Genomic DNA, 15,723 nt, shown 5'->3' on the forward strand with positions numbered 1-15,723 from the left:
GGGTTGGAAGGATAGGCAGAGATGAGGAGGTGAGGTGGGGGTAGCAGGGAGGTGAGGGGCGGGAGGCCGCCGCCTGGTCGGCGTCGGCGCCGGGGAGGAGGGGGGAGGACGACGACAGGAGCGCAAGGAGCGCTCATTGTTCTCAGTCACTTTTATTCACCGTCTTCTAAGCAGCATTTGATTTATACGTATAACTTCTTCCTCCTAACTTGTTACATAATAATTTTGCATATTTCTTATGACGGATATAAATTATACATATAGCTTTTGTTATAACTTGGATTAGAATTTTATTGGATAACTTATGTCTATCGATTATGCACGTAAAGGATTCACATGAGTACAAGTACTAAATGTTCCTATGCCAAAAGAAAAAACTTACTGAATGGAAAAAAGAAAAAAAAATCAAGTACGAACGATTATGCACGTAAAGGATTCACATGAGTACAAGTACTAAATGTTCCTATGCCAAAAGAAAAAACTTACTGAATGGAAAAAAGAAAAAAAATCAAGTACGAACCTGTGCTGCAGTGGTGCGGCGGAGTGGGTGCGGTGTGGGGCACATGGACCCGTCATCCGTCGCTCGCTAGGATGGCTCAGGACAAGCAACCACCTCCTGCACCCCTTCGCAAGCCGCAGCTGCTCGTCTGCTCCCCTTGCGTTTGCTTCTCCTTGGGCTCAAGAACAGAAAGGAGAAAGAGGGGAAAAACGAGAGGAGCTCCAAACTTCAAATCAAAATAGCTTCCTCAATACTATGGATTTGAACGAAACTAGAGCCGTAGATTCACAACAACCAGAGCTAACATATTCATGAAAAAAAATCGCGAAATGGTGAAGTAAAACTTGGGAATCGAAAATTACACGAAAATTACACGAAAATACCTCCGAAAATCACAGAAAAAGAAAAACGCGTTGAACAAAGAGATGAACACAAAATTCACTTAAATCTTAACGCCCGGAGAACAAAAGGAGGTTAGGGCCTTCATTCCCATCAAAATTTTTAAAAACCCTAAAAAATGAAAATGAGGGAGGGAGAGAGAGCAAACTCCAACTAGCCATACCTATTAATAAGAGATCCTCGGCGAATACCTAAAATACTCTTATGCTAATAACTATGGTAACCGCCCATGCAGTGAAAAAATAGTCTATATTAATATAGAAGCATCAAACGGACATGCCGCCTTTATGACTTCGCTTCACCTCGACGCAAGTTTCGTGATGGCGCCACGTGCCCTCCGCCATGCCAATCCGGCCGCATCGGACACGCCCACGGTGTTGAGGCCCAAACCGGGATTAAGGCCCAAGCTACTCAAACCGTCCATCTCCGCTTGGCCACCACGCGACCTCTCTAATGACGGCACGTGTCGAACCTCCCGGTCAAAGAAAGCACAAGAAGATTACTTCGAGGGGAGGGCAATGTGTTCAGATGAGGTGTCTACGCAAAAGGAATGGAAAAGTTTATGGAATTTAAAGGTGCCATCAAACATTACTGAGAGAGAGAAAGAGAGAGACATTCATCCAGATCTAACCATTGATCTTACGATGAACGGTTTTCAAAGGGTGGTAAGTCGCCACTATAGTGCTCAGTGACTTACCTTAAGTAAGAGATAAGTCACAAAATCTTAATCCTTAGGCGGGCAACGGCCGACAGAGGTAGAGGAGGTATGGTGGAGGTGCATGTAGTGGGGTGCAAGCCTAAAGAGAAGATCAAAGAGCTGAAGCCCAACAAAAAAAAAGTTTGACCTGAGCACCTCCTGAAGTCCAATCCAGATGCCTTGACCAAACACAAAAGGCCCGATGGGCTCCGGCTTGACCAAACATAAATGGGGTAATTGTGTTCTTGCTCCTGTTTTCAACCCTAATTGTGATCTTACCTCCATTTTCATCACTTTGCATTTTTTGCCCTGTTTGAAAACACGGGCTCGTTTTACTCCTACTCCGTCAATAGCACGTAACAGTGCCAAAGAAGACAAGTTTTCCCTTGTGAATATAACCCAACTTTTTGTAGAACTTTGTGAATATAATACTTGATCTAATCAATCCATTAGCCTGGAACTGTAATTTTCAGCTGGTTGGTCTTTCTCATGCAAATCAGAAATGAGAAAGGAATGACCTAATCAATCCTTGACCCAATCATTCTCACATCCACAGTGGCGCGGGGTGGGGGCTGAAATTTTCAATTCACACCCTGCAAGCAAGTTTCTCACAAGGAGGACACCTTTATTAGCAAATAATTCTACATCTAGGGCCCATTTCGCAAAAATGCTCCACCTCCTACCGATCCAATCGTCTCTGACCGTTCACTCATCGCCTCCTCTCATTCCCATGAGACCAGTGCCTCTGCCACAGCGCCTCCCTTGGAACATGTGTGCGGGCTGCCGCAGCAGGGCCTGCCTCCACACTGGCCATGCGCCGCCGCGCCAGAGCAGCTACCCACCATGCGCAGGGGTGGGACGTATATATAGCCCTCCAACTCAAAGTGGTTGTTACTAGCTATTATCTAGTTTCCGTAGACAATTGGTTCAAACGGTGCCTTAGTAGCGATTCAACCAGTCACTAATAGTTTGAAACTACCCATTGGCCTTTCTGACACACTGTCCTACTAACTCAGTAACCGTCGACGAAACCAATGTTGGGGTATTGGTTTAATCGATCACAACAGGGCTTTCTTCTGCTGCCAACACGCTCCTTGGACAATGACTAGGTCATTGCACCGACGCCTCTTCTCGCATCACCGATTCAACTGGTACCTCTGTGCCTTCTTCTCTTCATCACCACATCGCCCAAGCAATGCGCCGATGCCCTTCTTTTACTAGCATTGGTTCAACCGGTGCTACTGGTCTTCTCCCACTTGGCCTCAGCCTTGCATCGACCATTGCACCGACCCGTTGAAATTTCATGGCGTCGGTTTAACCGGTGCCCTATTTTCTGCTTCCACTTTTTCAACTCTGGTTTTTCACTATGACTTAAATGTCTTGATTGTGTTGACACGAAAAATCACCCTCCGGATGGCGAACCTCCAATGCTCCATGTACGCTAGGGCCGGGGAGATCTACTTTGCTCCGATGTACCGAACCCAATAGGCGTGCGTGTGGTGCGCTAGGCGTGCCAGTCAATTTGACCTCCGTGTAGGCGTTCGGACCTCCAAACTTTTTGAATGGCGGACTGTCCGCCCGCTTATGGTCAATACACCAACGCTAGAACGTGCGGATCCCAAGCGATCAGTCACCAGCGAAACCTCCACGCAGACCGATCAGACTGGCCCTACCAACCGGTCAGACCGGTTGCAAGTAGAAGCACTGCGAAACCTAAAACCCCAAGCTTGGGAGGGACCCTGTCGGAGCTTGGAGATCTAGGGTTTTCTTGGAGTCGGCAGGCCACCCAGGACGCGCTTGAATGCGGCAAAGAAGAGTAAAGAACAGCAAGAGCCTGGAAAAGCTAGGGTTTGAGTAAATAATAGATTGAATGGTTCGATTGTGGTTAGAAAACCCTCAATCAGCCACAGCCTTCATATTTATAGGCCATGGAGGTCGTACCCCTTTCAAATCGGGTTACAAAAGGACACTAAAAATCAAACCTAAACCAATTTGGATTTCACAGGACCAGAATGGTCTAACAAGTCGGCCCGACCGATCTGACTGGTCGGCCCTAGCGTTCTGCCAATTTTGGCTGCCAACATATGCCCCCCACCTTTTTGGTGAGCTTTGCAAGCCAAATAGTAAATACCAGAACATGCTCTAAATATAAAACATTACACAGCAAGCATTGGCCTATAAAATAGTGCTAGGGGTAATAATTTTTCTGGGATAATATTTCTTGCCAAACACTGGGATAATATTTCTTCAAATATCTTTCATTCAAAGCTCTTGGTAGACGTTCTCCTTGCAGCATCTCCACCATATATGAATTCCCGAAGATAACTTTGACAATCTTGTACCGTCCTTTCCAACTTGGCGACCACTTGCCAAACTTGTTGCTCTTTGTCCCAATAGAATTGTCTTCCAACCAGCTCACCAACATGAAAAGATTTACCTCTTACCTTCTTGTTGTAAGCTCTAGCCACCCGAAGCTTATCCTTCTCAATTTTCTTAAAAGCTTGCAACCGCATGTTGCTCACCTCATCAATGTTATCCATCATAAAATCATGGTAATTAGCACCAGGAAGATCATTTTATTTAGCTAATCTATAAGCGTCCAGGTTTACCTCAACAGGTAAAATGGCCTCTTGACCATATACAAGCTCAAAAAGAGTGACTTTAATAGCACCATATTTAGATATATGATGAGCCCACAAAGCTTCAGATAAAATCTCGTGCCACCTCCTAGAATTTTATTCTATTTTCTTCTTGATGAGCTTTATAAAGATTTTATTACTAGACTCGGCCTGACCATTGGTCTGAGCACAATATGGAGATGAATTAAGTATTTTAATTTTGTAAGATTCGGCAAATTCACGTACCTCTTTTGAAATAAATGATGAACATTGATCCGTTGTCAAAGTCTGATGAATACCAAATCTATGAATAATTTGTTATATAATAAATTCAATCACCTCTCTATGTGTCATATTCTTCAAAGAAACCACTTCGGTCCACTTAATGAAATAATCCGTAGCAACCAACATGAAGTGATGCCCCTTTGAAGAAGGAGGATTAATTTGTCAAATAAAATCCAACCCGCATGAATGGCTATGGCTTGATAATAGGATGTAATAATACAGAAGCACCAATTGTATATCACCAAACCGCTAACTTTCTTCACACCCCTTGTAATATCTAAAACAATCTTCCATCATGCTTGGCCAATAAAACTCGGCTCTACTAGGTAACCACTTCATCTTTGGAGCCAATTGATGTGTACCGCAGATGCCTTCATCAACCTCTCCCATAGAAACACGGCCTGATCCGAATCTAAGCGCTTGAGAAGTAAATATTCGGCGGTTTGATGATAAAGTTCATCATCGATCAAAACGTACTTAAATACCAAATGCCGAATATTTCTCTCTACACCGCGATCAGGATCCCTCAAATATGTTATGACAGGCACCCTCAAATTTCTAGGTTCGGCCTTGGTCTCTTGATCAGGAGTTTAGCCGAACTGCTGCCCTCAGCACTCTCAGCGGTCAGACCGGTCTCAGGACCGGTCTCGGCGGTCAAACCGGTTGCTGCGACCTGTCGGACCGGTTGGCCCAGAATCAGTGACTCGGCTTTTGCTGGCATCAACTTTCTTAGGTTGAAATTTTTTTGCAACATTGTAGCCAGATGCTTGCTGAACCAGAGTATTATCCTTTCCATTCTCTTCTCTTGAAATATGACGAATCACAAATTCATCAAAGCAAGAGATGATATCAAGGCATTTATCAAGATTCAAGATATGCATTCAAAAACCCGTTATAAAGTTGGAATACCTTAGATACTTGCTGCACCACCAGAAGTGAATCACCAAAGGCTTCGATATGCTTCACGGTCATATGGATTGCAAAAATTCCAAACCAAATAGAAGTGCTTCATATTCAACTTGATTATTTGTGCATTCCTCTTCCAATCGGTTTGAAAAACTCAAAAATAGCATCATTCAAATAAATAAGAACAGTGCCAATCCCTTGACCATCATAACAAACCGATCCATCGAAACATAACTTTCATGGTGTGCAAGTAACATAACCGACTTCCAACTCATGCTCATCATTAATCCGATATTCAACAATAAAATCCGCTACAATTTGGCCTTTCATACCTCTCTGAGATTCATAGGTCAAATTATATTCAACAAGCACATAATCCCACTTTCCGATCCTACCACTCAAAATCGGCATTTGTAGCATATGTTTAATAATGTTGGCTTGACAAGTAACTATGCAAGTACTAGATAACAAATGATGCCTCAACTTGGTACAAACATAGTACAAAGATAAGCACACCTTCTCAATAAAAGTGTACCTCATCTCCGCATCAATAAGTTGTCGGATCACATATGTAATAATAAACCCCTTGCTCTCGGTTTCTTGAGTCAAAATAGCACCAATAATTTTATCTTCCGCAGCCACATAAAGACTAAAAGGAACCCCTCTCTTAGGCGCTTTGAGAACCGGTGGTGAAGATAAATAATTCTTGATCTTTTCAAAAGCTTGTTGCTACTCTGGCCCCCAAGCAAATTTGACCTCATCGTTTAACTGAAGAATAGGAGTAAAGACATCTATCTTTCCGGACAAATTAGATATAAATCTTCTTAAGAAATTCACCCTGCCAAGAAATTTCTGCAAATCCTTCTTGCAAGTAGGAGTGTCTACTTTTCTCATTGCTTCAACTCGCTTTGGATCAATCTCTATGCCTTTCTCACTGATAATGAAACTCAAAAGTTTCCCAGCCGACACACCAAAAGCACATTTGGGCGGATTCATCTTTAAACCATACCGATGCATCCTCTCAAGAGCAAGTTTTAAATAAGCCAAATGATGATTTAAACTGACTGATTTAATTACAATATCATCAATATATAAACTTCTAAGATGACACCAATCAAATCACAGAAGACTAAATTCATAGCTCTTTGATAAGTAGCACCAGCATTCTTCAAACCAAAAGTCATAACAACACACTCAAACAAACCAACAAAACCCGGACATCTAAAGGTCGTTTTAGACGTATCTTCTTCGGCCATAAATATTTGATTGTAGCCCGCTTACCATCAAGAAAAAATATAACACGATGCCCCGAAGCTTCATTGATCAACATAACGTAGGATATTCATCTTTAGGAGTAGCCTTATTAAGATCTCTAAAATCAATGCAAACTCTAGTCTTGGCCGAATCTTTCTTTTCAATGGGCACAATGTTAGAGATCCAGCCCACATAATGACAAGACCGAATAAATCCAGCATTCAATAAATGATTAATTTCTTATTTTATTCGGTCATACATGATAGGATTAAATCACCTAGCAGGTTGTTTATAAGGTTTAAAACTGGCCTTGATCGGCACCAGATGCTAACCAAATCATTTCTCAAACCAGGCATCTCAGAATACTCCCATGCAAAACAATCAACATGTTCTTTCAATAACTTTATTAAATCGACTTTATAATCTGTCGATAAATTTGCATTTACAAAAGTCGGCCTAGGAATAGAACCATCTCCAGTATCTACCTTTTCTAAAGGATCAGCCGACATAAAACCTTGGTCTAATTTATCTATATCATTGAAACCTTCAATGGCCTCACACATATCGTTCGTCCTCGCCCGATAGTGCCCAATGCGCTGCTGCAGCCAATTTGTATTGGACCGGTCTGGTGTACCGGTCTAACCGGTCTGGTGCACCGATCTGACCGGTCGGCCAATCTGATCGGTCAGAAGCTCCGATCTGACCGGTCGGCTCCGCATGGGTGACCTGATGCATCACAGCAGGAGATGTAGCTAAGTATCCATCGACTTTAGAACAATAGAGACAAAACCATATTTGGTACAATTGATCAAGTTGTAATCAGTCAAATTCAGACTCGATAAGCACTTGATGTTATCACATGCACCACCAAACTTCGAATGGCGGTTGCAATGAAAGAAGAAGTATCACCATGCACTACCTCAATTTCATCGCCGGTCCACTAAATAAGAAACCGATGCAAGGAAGATGACACACATTGATTGCCATGAATCCAATCACGTCCAAGTATCAAGTTGAAATTACCTTGCACCTCGAAGACGAAGAAGGTTGTCGGAACTATCTTGCTCCCTATGGTCAACTCGATAGAAGCAACCCATTTAGCACCAATGGGATCACATCCACCAATGCCGTTGACCGCCATGTTTGTTCTTATCAACTCTTCATCTATCTCACCAAGATTCTTATACAAATAATAGGGCATTAGATTTACAATTGCCCCACTATCCACGAGCATGCGAGAAACTGGCTTCCCATTAATATGCCCCCTCATATAGAGGGCCTTCAGATGATTATCTGATTCTTTGGGTTTCTTAAATACAGCCTCGCGTGGCCCAAAGTCCAGATGAGCAGCCTCCTCCTCTGAAATCGTCAAGTACTCTTCAAAGAAGTGCACAACATTGATCTCCATATTGATGTGTCATCCTGTGTTGGAGGAGTCTCTGGTACCTTTGTTGTGTTGATGACCGAAGCAGGTGCAACTCCTTCGCCTTCCTATTCTACTGTAAGAGGTACCAAAGGGGCAGGTGAGGGCATGACCCGCCCCTACAAATGTGATTTTTAGAAGCGGGTGCGTTATCCGCCCCTGAAATTTTTTTTGAATTATTGTTTGGGGGTAATATATTATATATGTATGTCTTGCAGGCCAGAGCTTCTAAAGACCGTGGTCAAACTTAAAGGAAAAAAATCGATGCTATGTATCAAGGACATGTTCGGCACACACGTATTCGGCCAATGAATTATTTTTTGTGAAAAAAATCAAAGGTTGTATCAGGAAACGTGCCTGCGCATTGGGCTATACACGATTAATGAGGACTACTGCTATCTCAGGTCTATAGGATCGGTCTCAGTGGGAGTTCCATAAAGAGTTTTATGTATTAAAATCTATATGCCACATTAGCATTTTTTATGACTTGGCATGATCATTATGAGAAGAGAGGATAGGGAGTTTCATGGGATAAGAGGAGAGTTTTATCCCCATAAAACCCACATGACATGATTACCTAGTTGTCTGTTTTTAGAAACTGTGCAATGAAACTTGCACTGTGACTGCCAAGGAGGAACGGGCTAACATGAATCGTTTGCTACTTAGTTTCCCCTCTCTTTTGATAGTCATATTTTCAAAATTAAATTATTCTCTTTTGATATTTCTATTTGAGTTTACATTTTGATAGTTCTATTTGAGTTGACATATAGGGAATAGTAGAGACGACTGTCGATTTCTGTGCAGAGTAACTTTTCTAGAAAAAAGATTGGTGTATGCATATATAGATAACATCGAAATTGAGAAGTTGTAATTAATGAGATGATAAGCAAAATCCTTATCCTTGGTCATTGCATCAAAATGAAATAGAACTATCATCTATGAATGGAGGGAGTATTATCTATCGCTGGCTTTGCATTTACAAACAGCACCGCCTGGAAGCAGGGTTCTTTCAGTCCAGGCAGTGTCCAGATTATCCTTACGAATTTAAGATTAAGAGCCATCTCTTGCCCATGCCCTTGAAGGAAGCCTTGAAAAAACGCAGGGAAGAGATCAACAACAGGAAAGAGATCAACAAGAGGACAGAGATTCTAGCTTCTTCCTGCAACAACACAGTTGTCGCAAATTTAATAGTTATTTACTTGGTCCCAAAAAAACACTCTACCATTCAAATTTATCCTAAAAATCAAGTCATCTTACCTTATTAGGAAGTGCATGTGCATACAAGAATCAATTAGTGCTAAATATGAATAATAAATAAGGACAAACATGGTCATTTTATCTTCTTATTAATTTGTCCTATAATTCCTAGGATGACTTGGTTTTTTTGGATGGAGGGGGTATGCTTTTTGGTTGCATTATTGTGATATATTTTTATATTGCATTATTGTGTAGTTTGGGTGTTTGATGACCTATTTAACACTGCATGCAAGATAAGTGTAACAACTTACTCCCTCCATCTCATGAAGAATGCAATTCTAATTTTTGTCGGATAGATTAGTGGTGGCGTGAAAAAATTTCCTTGCCCTCATTTATTTTGCCACATGCGATTGATTTTTGCATGCAAATCAAATCTGACCACTTAATTAGACAGGGTTAAGATCCAACCTCTAGAATTCTACTTTTTTGAGAACAGCATCTAGATAGCTAGTAATAGAGTGAGAGCTCAACGTGATGGAGGCAGACGGACGGGGCAGTTGCTAATGTTTTCCAATTGTATTATTGAACCTAGTCATGAGAGAACCAATAAGATGACTAATCATGATTAGTCGTAAGACCCGCAAGCAATGGCGGAGCTAGAAATGAATGGTAGGGGGCTACTTTTCCCTGACTAAGAACCGAGGAAGAAGCCTGCCCTTGGTAGGTGGCGCTAGTGATTGGACGAACCACAAATTGATTGGAATTGGTGGATTGCGACAACCGGAGTCCGATTCATCTCACGGCCGCGCAGCGGAGGCGGGCGAGCAGCAGATGATGGAGACCGCAGACTAGGGGGAGGGGGCGGTAGGGGGATGATGAGGCGATGAGGCGTAAGCGACGATGCGGTCGTCACTCCGATGCTGCGTGCTGTCTGCAACTTCTTGCGTGGCTGCCAGCCTGGATAATTTGATGCACACAAGATGAACCTTCAATGTTTCAATTTTACATATACCTATGTAATTTCATTTGGACAAAAGGGGCCATAGCCCTCTTTTGCCGACATGTAGCTCCGCCACTGCCCGCAAGGACCTCCCCGAGCTGCTCCACCGCGTCATGCACGGTGGGGCACCCACCAGGACACCTGGCAAGAATGTGGGCGGCTGATTTGTCAGCCGCAACGGCTGGGACCGCGTCGGCAGCCGTGGCTGCGGACCAACCCCATCACTGTGTGGTGGAGAGAGGAAGGAGTGTGTCGGGATTGGCATTGGGTGGCAGTCGCAGGGCCGGCGCCGTGGTGAGGTGTGGCAACGATTCAAGCGAGAGGGAGGCAGAGGTGAGAAGAAAGAGAGCGCTGGAGGTAGAAGGAGAGGGAGGCAGAGGTGAGAAGAAAGAGAGCGCTGGAGGTAGAAGAAAGGTGGAGGAGGGGTATGGAGATCTTTTCGCATACTCTTTTCATGCTCGTCAGTTGACTTGACATGCCACGTCAGCAAAAGCTCGTCAGTTGACTTGACATGCCACGTCAGCAAAATAGACAATCTATTAGCTTCGCATGTGGAGAGGTGGCAAAAATGCAGGAACCAAAATAAGAGTAACAATTGGAGAGGCGTCATCCGTAAAAATGACAAGTAGTTAAATAACTCCTTTTGTCATGCTTGAGGTTGCTGCCACCGATGCCATAATAATTTCTATTCCCCTTGATTTTTGCAATTCATGTATCAAGGAAATATCAGATATTCCCATAAAAGTGCGTGATTTTCCTCTCTGAATTAAACGCATTGCAAGGCGTTGCAAATTGTGAAATTGAGCTGGTAAAGGCAATTCCGAATGCACTTTAAGTTTAAACCGATTCTCATTATTCTCATTGTTGTAGCATAAATATGTGCCGTCCCGTACAGTCTTCCATCGCATAGAATGAGGTACTTATCACTTAGCTAAGCATCTCAAAAATAAATGAATGGTGACAGCTAACTTCATGTGCGTTTCAGGTCGGCCCCACAACAACATATAGAGGTTAGGACATCTTACATGGCAGGTTCATTTCAAACATGTAAATATTCATTACAGCACTTCTCTATATAAAACGTTACTCAATAAAGTTGCGCAAAAATTGACAATGGGGAATGACACTCAGCGGTGAAAAAATATTCGAACAGACTAATCCTCCTCCATTGGCACTTGTGGTACGTCCCACTTGTCTTCCTCAATAGGTTTTGTGATGACGGAGATAGGTGAGGGTAAGAACAAAACGTTAAGAAAAATAATCAAGGACTAAACATATATCAACAAGACACCGACCAGCATTTCGTTTAAAGAAAAAAGAACTGACCAGCAGAAATTTTCAATTTCACAAAATTAAGATAAGTTTTATTTTTTCTATTCAAATGATGAATATAGAATGCATTAAAACAAGGCATGCACTGAAAGGATATAAGTCAGCAGATTATTATCTTTTTCACCCCTGTTGCAGCTGCCCCGAAGTTCCCTTCGAATTTCTGGAGTAACCTATTTCAGGGATTATCACATATCAGTTAACTCATAAAATTCTGTAAACAGCGCTTTTGATGACCATGCATATTTATAAAATGATAGGGCCAAAGTAACTACCAAATAGTGCTTCTGGTGATCCAACAAGCGTACAAGTTTCTCCTTATCCTTTTTCTCCAATTCATTCTTGTATCTGTCACAAAAAATTTAGTGTGAACTTTGTTCTGAAAAAAAGTTAGTGTGAAGTATATGAGTAAACAAGGGAGCAAGGACACTTGGAAACCAACAATCAATTCAGTCACATTCATCCTTGGAGCTCAAGAGGCTGGAGAAACATAAACCAAAGAGCACATTCAGACTATAAAACCACACAGGCACACTTCCGAATTTTTTAAGCTGGAGCCAGATAAACAACCACACAGGCACAATTCCGAAAGAAAAATTTCTAGGCGAACACTTTGTCCCAGGCTCCCAGCAAACAAAGACATGCATAAACTAATGGAACAGAGAACATAAAGGGAACTTCTCATATTTGAAGCATGAAAGTTATAGTGCTCCACACCATGAAGAAAAGGACAACCAGTTTCGGAATAGCAAAAACATGCTTTCAATTCTACACATCCATCACTAACCTTTCCACAAAGGCAAGCAGTGATTGATGCCATATAACAGGCATGACTCTCTCATCATCAAGAAACCGCATGAAATGAGCAAGCACTGCATCAAGCGCCCGATATGGCAATGCATATTTCTTGTCTAGAAATAGCTTGATGAAATAACTGCAAGAGAGAGCTTAGATTACAACATCTTCAAGGTAATAAGAACTAAACAATAAGAGAGATGTGATACATTTAGTAAGTAAACATCATGCACCCTTTTGTTAAACAAGGCAGCACACTATTCATGGAAACAACATCATTGCATTGCAAAAATGTAGTCCATGTTATCTTATGTGATAGACAAATGGAGAACACAAGCAGAATTGCCAGGACCTTCTAATTTTACACATAACAACTATATATAAAATGGGATTATGCTGGTAGACTGTTGGCCTGGGCAGAGTGATAGGAACCATTTAGCAAACTAAGGTTGCATAGAATGTAGAAGAAAGTTCAGACAAAAATGAAAATAAAGGAAAGACTATGGCGAACTTTCTGCATCATATACATTTAACAGCTTCAATAAAGATTGTAGATGTTATGTGGACATTATGAATAAATACACAAAAAGTTCATTCAATAACAAATGGTTTCTGATGAAAACACATTGAGCATTTACCAAAGTGACCTCTTCACAAAAGATGCAAAAAAAACAATAATATACCATGAAAGAATACAAAAGAAGCTAATGTGACTCGCGTACCTGGTGGTTCCACAGTACTCCATCTCTGCTAGTTTCACTAGAGCTACACTGCATCCAATCCAAATACCAGTTGAAAATGAGACACTAACTCAAATCATCTTGGGCATAAATGACATACACTATTCAGCTGACCTTGCATGAAGAAATGGAATGGAAACTTTCTGGATAATACTCCCAATAATCACTGCTTCACGGAGAGTGCAATTCCTTTCCTGCAGTTAGGAGAGCTTATGAAATGGACAAGGAAAGGGTGAAGCAATAACTCATTTGTACTGCTGGACTAAATTACGAAAAAGGGAGTAATCGACTAAAAAAAAGATGCCTGATAGTAGACATAATAAAAGATGGAAGAAGAACTATCATTCAATTTCTCAAATTGTGTTATACAATATAACTTCTTTCAATCACCAATCATTAGAAAATGCTGTTTACCAGAAATTTAATGATTTTGTGTAACAACATGAGAGATGCAATCATTCACCGTCCAAATGAACAATTGAGATATTAGTTCAGCAAGTTACTAGTTCTACTAAATGCTGATCTCTGAAGAGAACAATTACCCGACAGAGTGGCAGCAGAATTCCCTTGTTAAATGCTGCAGGCTTATAAAGGGATTTTTTGAGCGATTGGTAGAGTGCAAAATGCAGCCTCTTGTTCTGCCTTATGTCATTGCGAATGCGAGGGAGCAAAATGGCTTCATAGAACCGTTCAGCATTCTTTGTATTCATGTTCGAAGAGAAGAGACATGTTGCTTGATATACTGCATTAGGAGACCAATTCTCTGGCTCAGTTAGCTGCAGCACCTCTGCCCAGCACTCCAATGATGGTATGCGCTTGAATGCTTTTGGAATCTTCCCACTTGTGTATCGGCTTAAGAACTTCCCAACCCTACATACATATACACAGGTCAGCACTGGGTCGAAGACATGCAATATTTCTTTAACAGTAAACAAGAAAGCAGCCACATACTCTTTATAAAGCTCAATGATGCTGTTGTCCAATTTTACACGAGGCCGTCCTTCTGTGCAAAGAAATACAAACATGAAGAATTGTATAATCAACAAATTACTGTTTGTTGGCATTTACCGACACATTAACTCTATTGATACAAAAAAATGCAGTTAAAGCTACATAACAATATCTCACAATTTCTGAATGGGCTACAATTCCATGAGAGAAGTAACAAGTTCAAAAGGCATCCGCACCAGCTGAGACCTCGGCATCCTTCTCTCTGATCTTCTGCAGAATGATATCACCAAGTGTGCGCTCGGCAGCTTTGTCGTTTGACATGAAGGCAGCAAGGGCCTTCTCGTCCTCCTCGTTGATCTCCACCTACCAACACCACATAGCCAGCAAATTCGCATCTCAAACACTGCATACGGTTAGTTGCCCGTAATGGAAATGGGGGTTGCCTCGTGTCGAATAATACAGTTGCTTATTTTTACTCTTGCAAGCCACGCACCTCGCCGCCGTCGTACTCGCTCAGCGCGTCAAACCCGTCGAACTCGTCGACGTCGTCCTCCTCCTCGTCATCCGCGGCGGGGACTGGGAACGAGGACGACGTGGACGGCCCCGCGGCTGCCCTTGCGGCGGCTGGGGGCCCCTCGTCGCCGGAGTCAGCGAGCATCTCCTCCTGCTGCTGCTTGCGCGCCTCGCGGAGGATCTTGGCGCTGAGGGAGGACGGGATGGACGCCTCCTCATCCGCCTGGTGCTGCTTGGCGGCGCCCGAGCGGCGGCGCTTAGAAGCGGCGGCGACCGCGTCGGCATCCGCGCCGAGCGGGAGGCGATGCTTCGGCTGCTTCTCGGAGCCGGACTTGCGCTTCTTCCCCGCCATAGCTTCGTGGACTCGGGGCTCCGCTGGATTGGCGGCGGCGGCGGTGGCGGGAGAGTTAAAACCCTAGTAGTGGAATCGGGCGTCGTTGCGGGTAGACGGGAAATGGCCGAGCCAAGCCGGCTCCGCACGCCACACGTACACGGGCTGGGCTCAATTTCACCGGGCCGACTTCTAGTTTCAACCCAATATTTGCCCTGTCCCTGCTGCTTCTTCCGCAGCGTGGTCGCGTTACGGAGTACGGACTATGGAACTGGTCCGTTTCTCTTTTTTTTCAATGGATTTCCACGTATCCGATGCACTGAGTCAATGTCTTCTATAGAAATGACAACTGAAAAAAATGAGGTTTTACAGCACCAGCCACCAGCTGATGATACTCGAGTACTCGACCCTGGATCATTAAAGTCCAATTAGTGCTTGGCAGAGACAGAGAGACATACTGAACCCCAACAAAAGCTGTACAATCAATGTTTTTGGTTATTAGGATTACATGCTCCTCACGATTTGTTTCCTCTTATTTTTGACTTATAAAATACCATAACATTATTTTTTTTCCACTGTAGCTTGAAGGAGCTGCTAATAACAACTACTTGGTGAAATATGCACTAGCTTTAGTAAGCTCTGTTCTTTTGTTCGATTGTACTGTGCTGTGGAGATTCTGTGCTTTAGTGACGGTATCAAGACATCCACGAGTTGTATTGGTGGAAAACTAGAAATAGAATGATTCTGTGTTGTTTCTGCTACTGTTCTGTAGTTTGTTGCCTCTAT

The 15,723-nt window shown here is 42.7% G+C and overlaps 1 protein-coding gene across 3 annotated transcripts; it reads right to left on the reverse strand.

Moving 5' to 3' along the window:
• Positions 1 to 11,187: 11,187 nt before the first annotated feature.
• On the reverse strand, positions 11,188 to 15,031 carry LOC120660598 (bystin-like). 3 transcript variants are annotated; one of them, XM_039939184.1, is made up of 10 exons: positions 14,587 to 15,028; positions 14,330 to 14,456; positions 14,094 to 14,145; positions 13,685 to 14,012; positions 13,257 to 13,336; positions 13,125 to 13,172; positions 12,395 to 12,541; positions 11,883 to 11,955; positions 11,708 to 11,780; positions 11,228 to 11,512 (listed from the first exon to the last, which is right to left on the reverse strand). In XM_039939184.1, exons 1-10 carry the CDS (start codon positions 14,956 to 14,958, stop codon positions 11,433 to 11,435), a joined length of 1,380 nt encoding a protein of 459 aa, XP_039795118.1. In that variant the 5' UTR covers positions 14,959 to 15,028; the 3' UTR covers positions 11,228 to 11,432. The 3 variants fall into 3 exon arrangements, with proteins under 3 accessions (XP_039795116.1, XP_039795118.1, XP_039795117.1); XM_039939182.1 differs by having other exon boundaries at positions 11,188 to 11,512; positions 13,685 to 14,145; positions 14,587 to 15,030; XM_039939183.1 differs by having other exon boundaries at positions 11,228 to 11,525; positions 13,685 to 14,145; positions 14,587 to 15,031.
• Positions 15,032 to 15,723: the final 692 nt, after the last annotated feature.

Source organism: Panicum virgatum, chromosome 2N (genome assembly GCF_016808335.1).
Source record: "Panicum virgatum strain AP13 chromosome 2N, P.virgatum_v5, whole genome shotgun sequence".
NCBI classification, from domain to species: Eukaryota; Viridiplantae; Streptophyta; class Magnoliopsida; order Poales; family Poaceae; genus Panicum; species Panicum virgatum.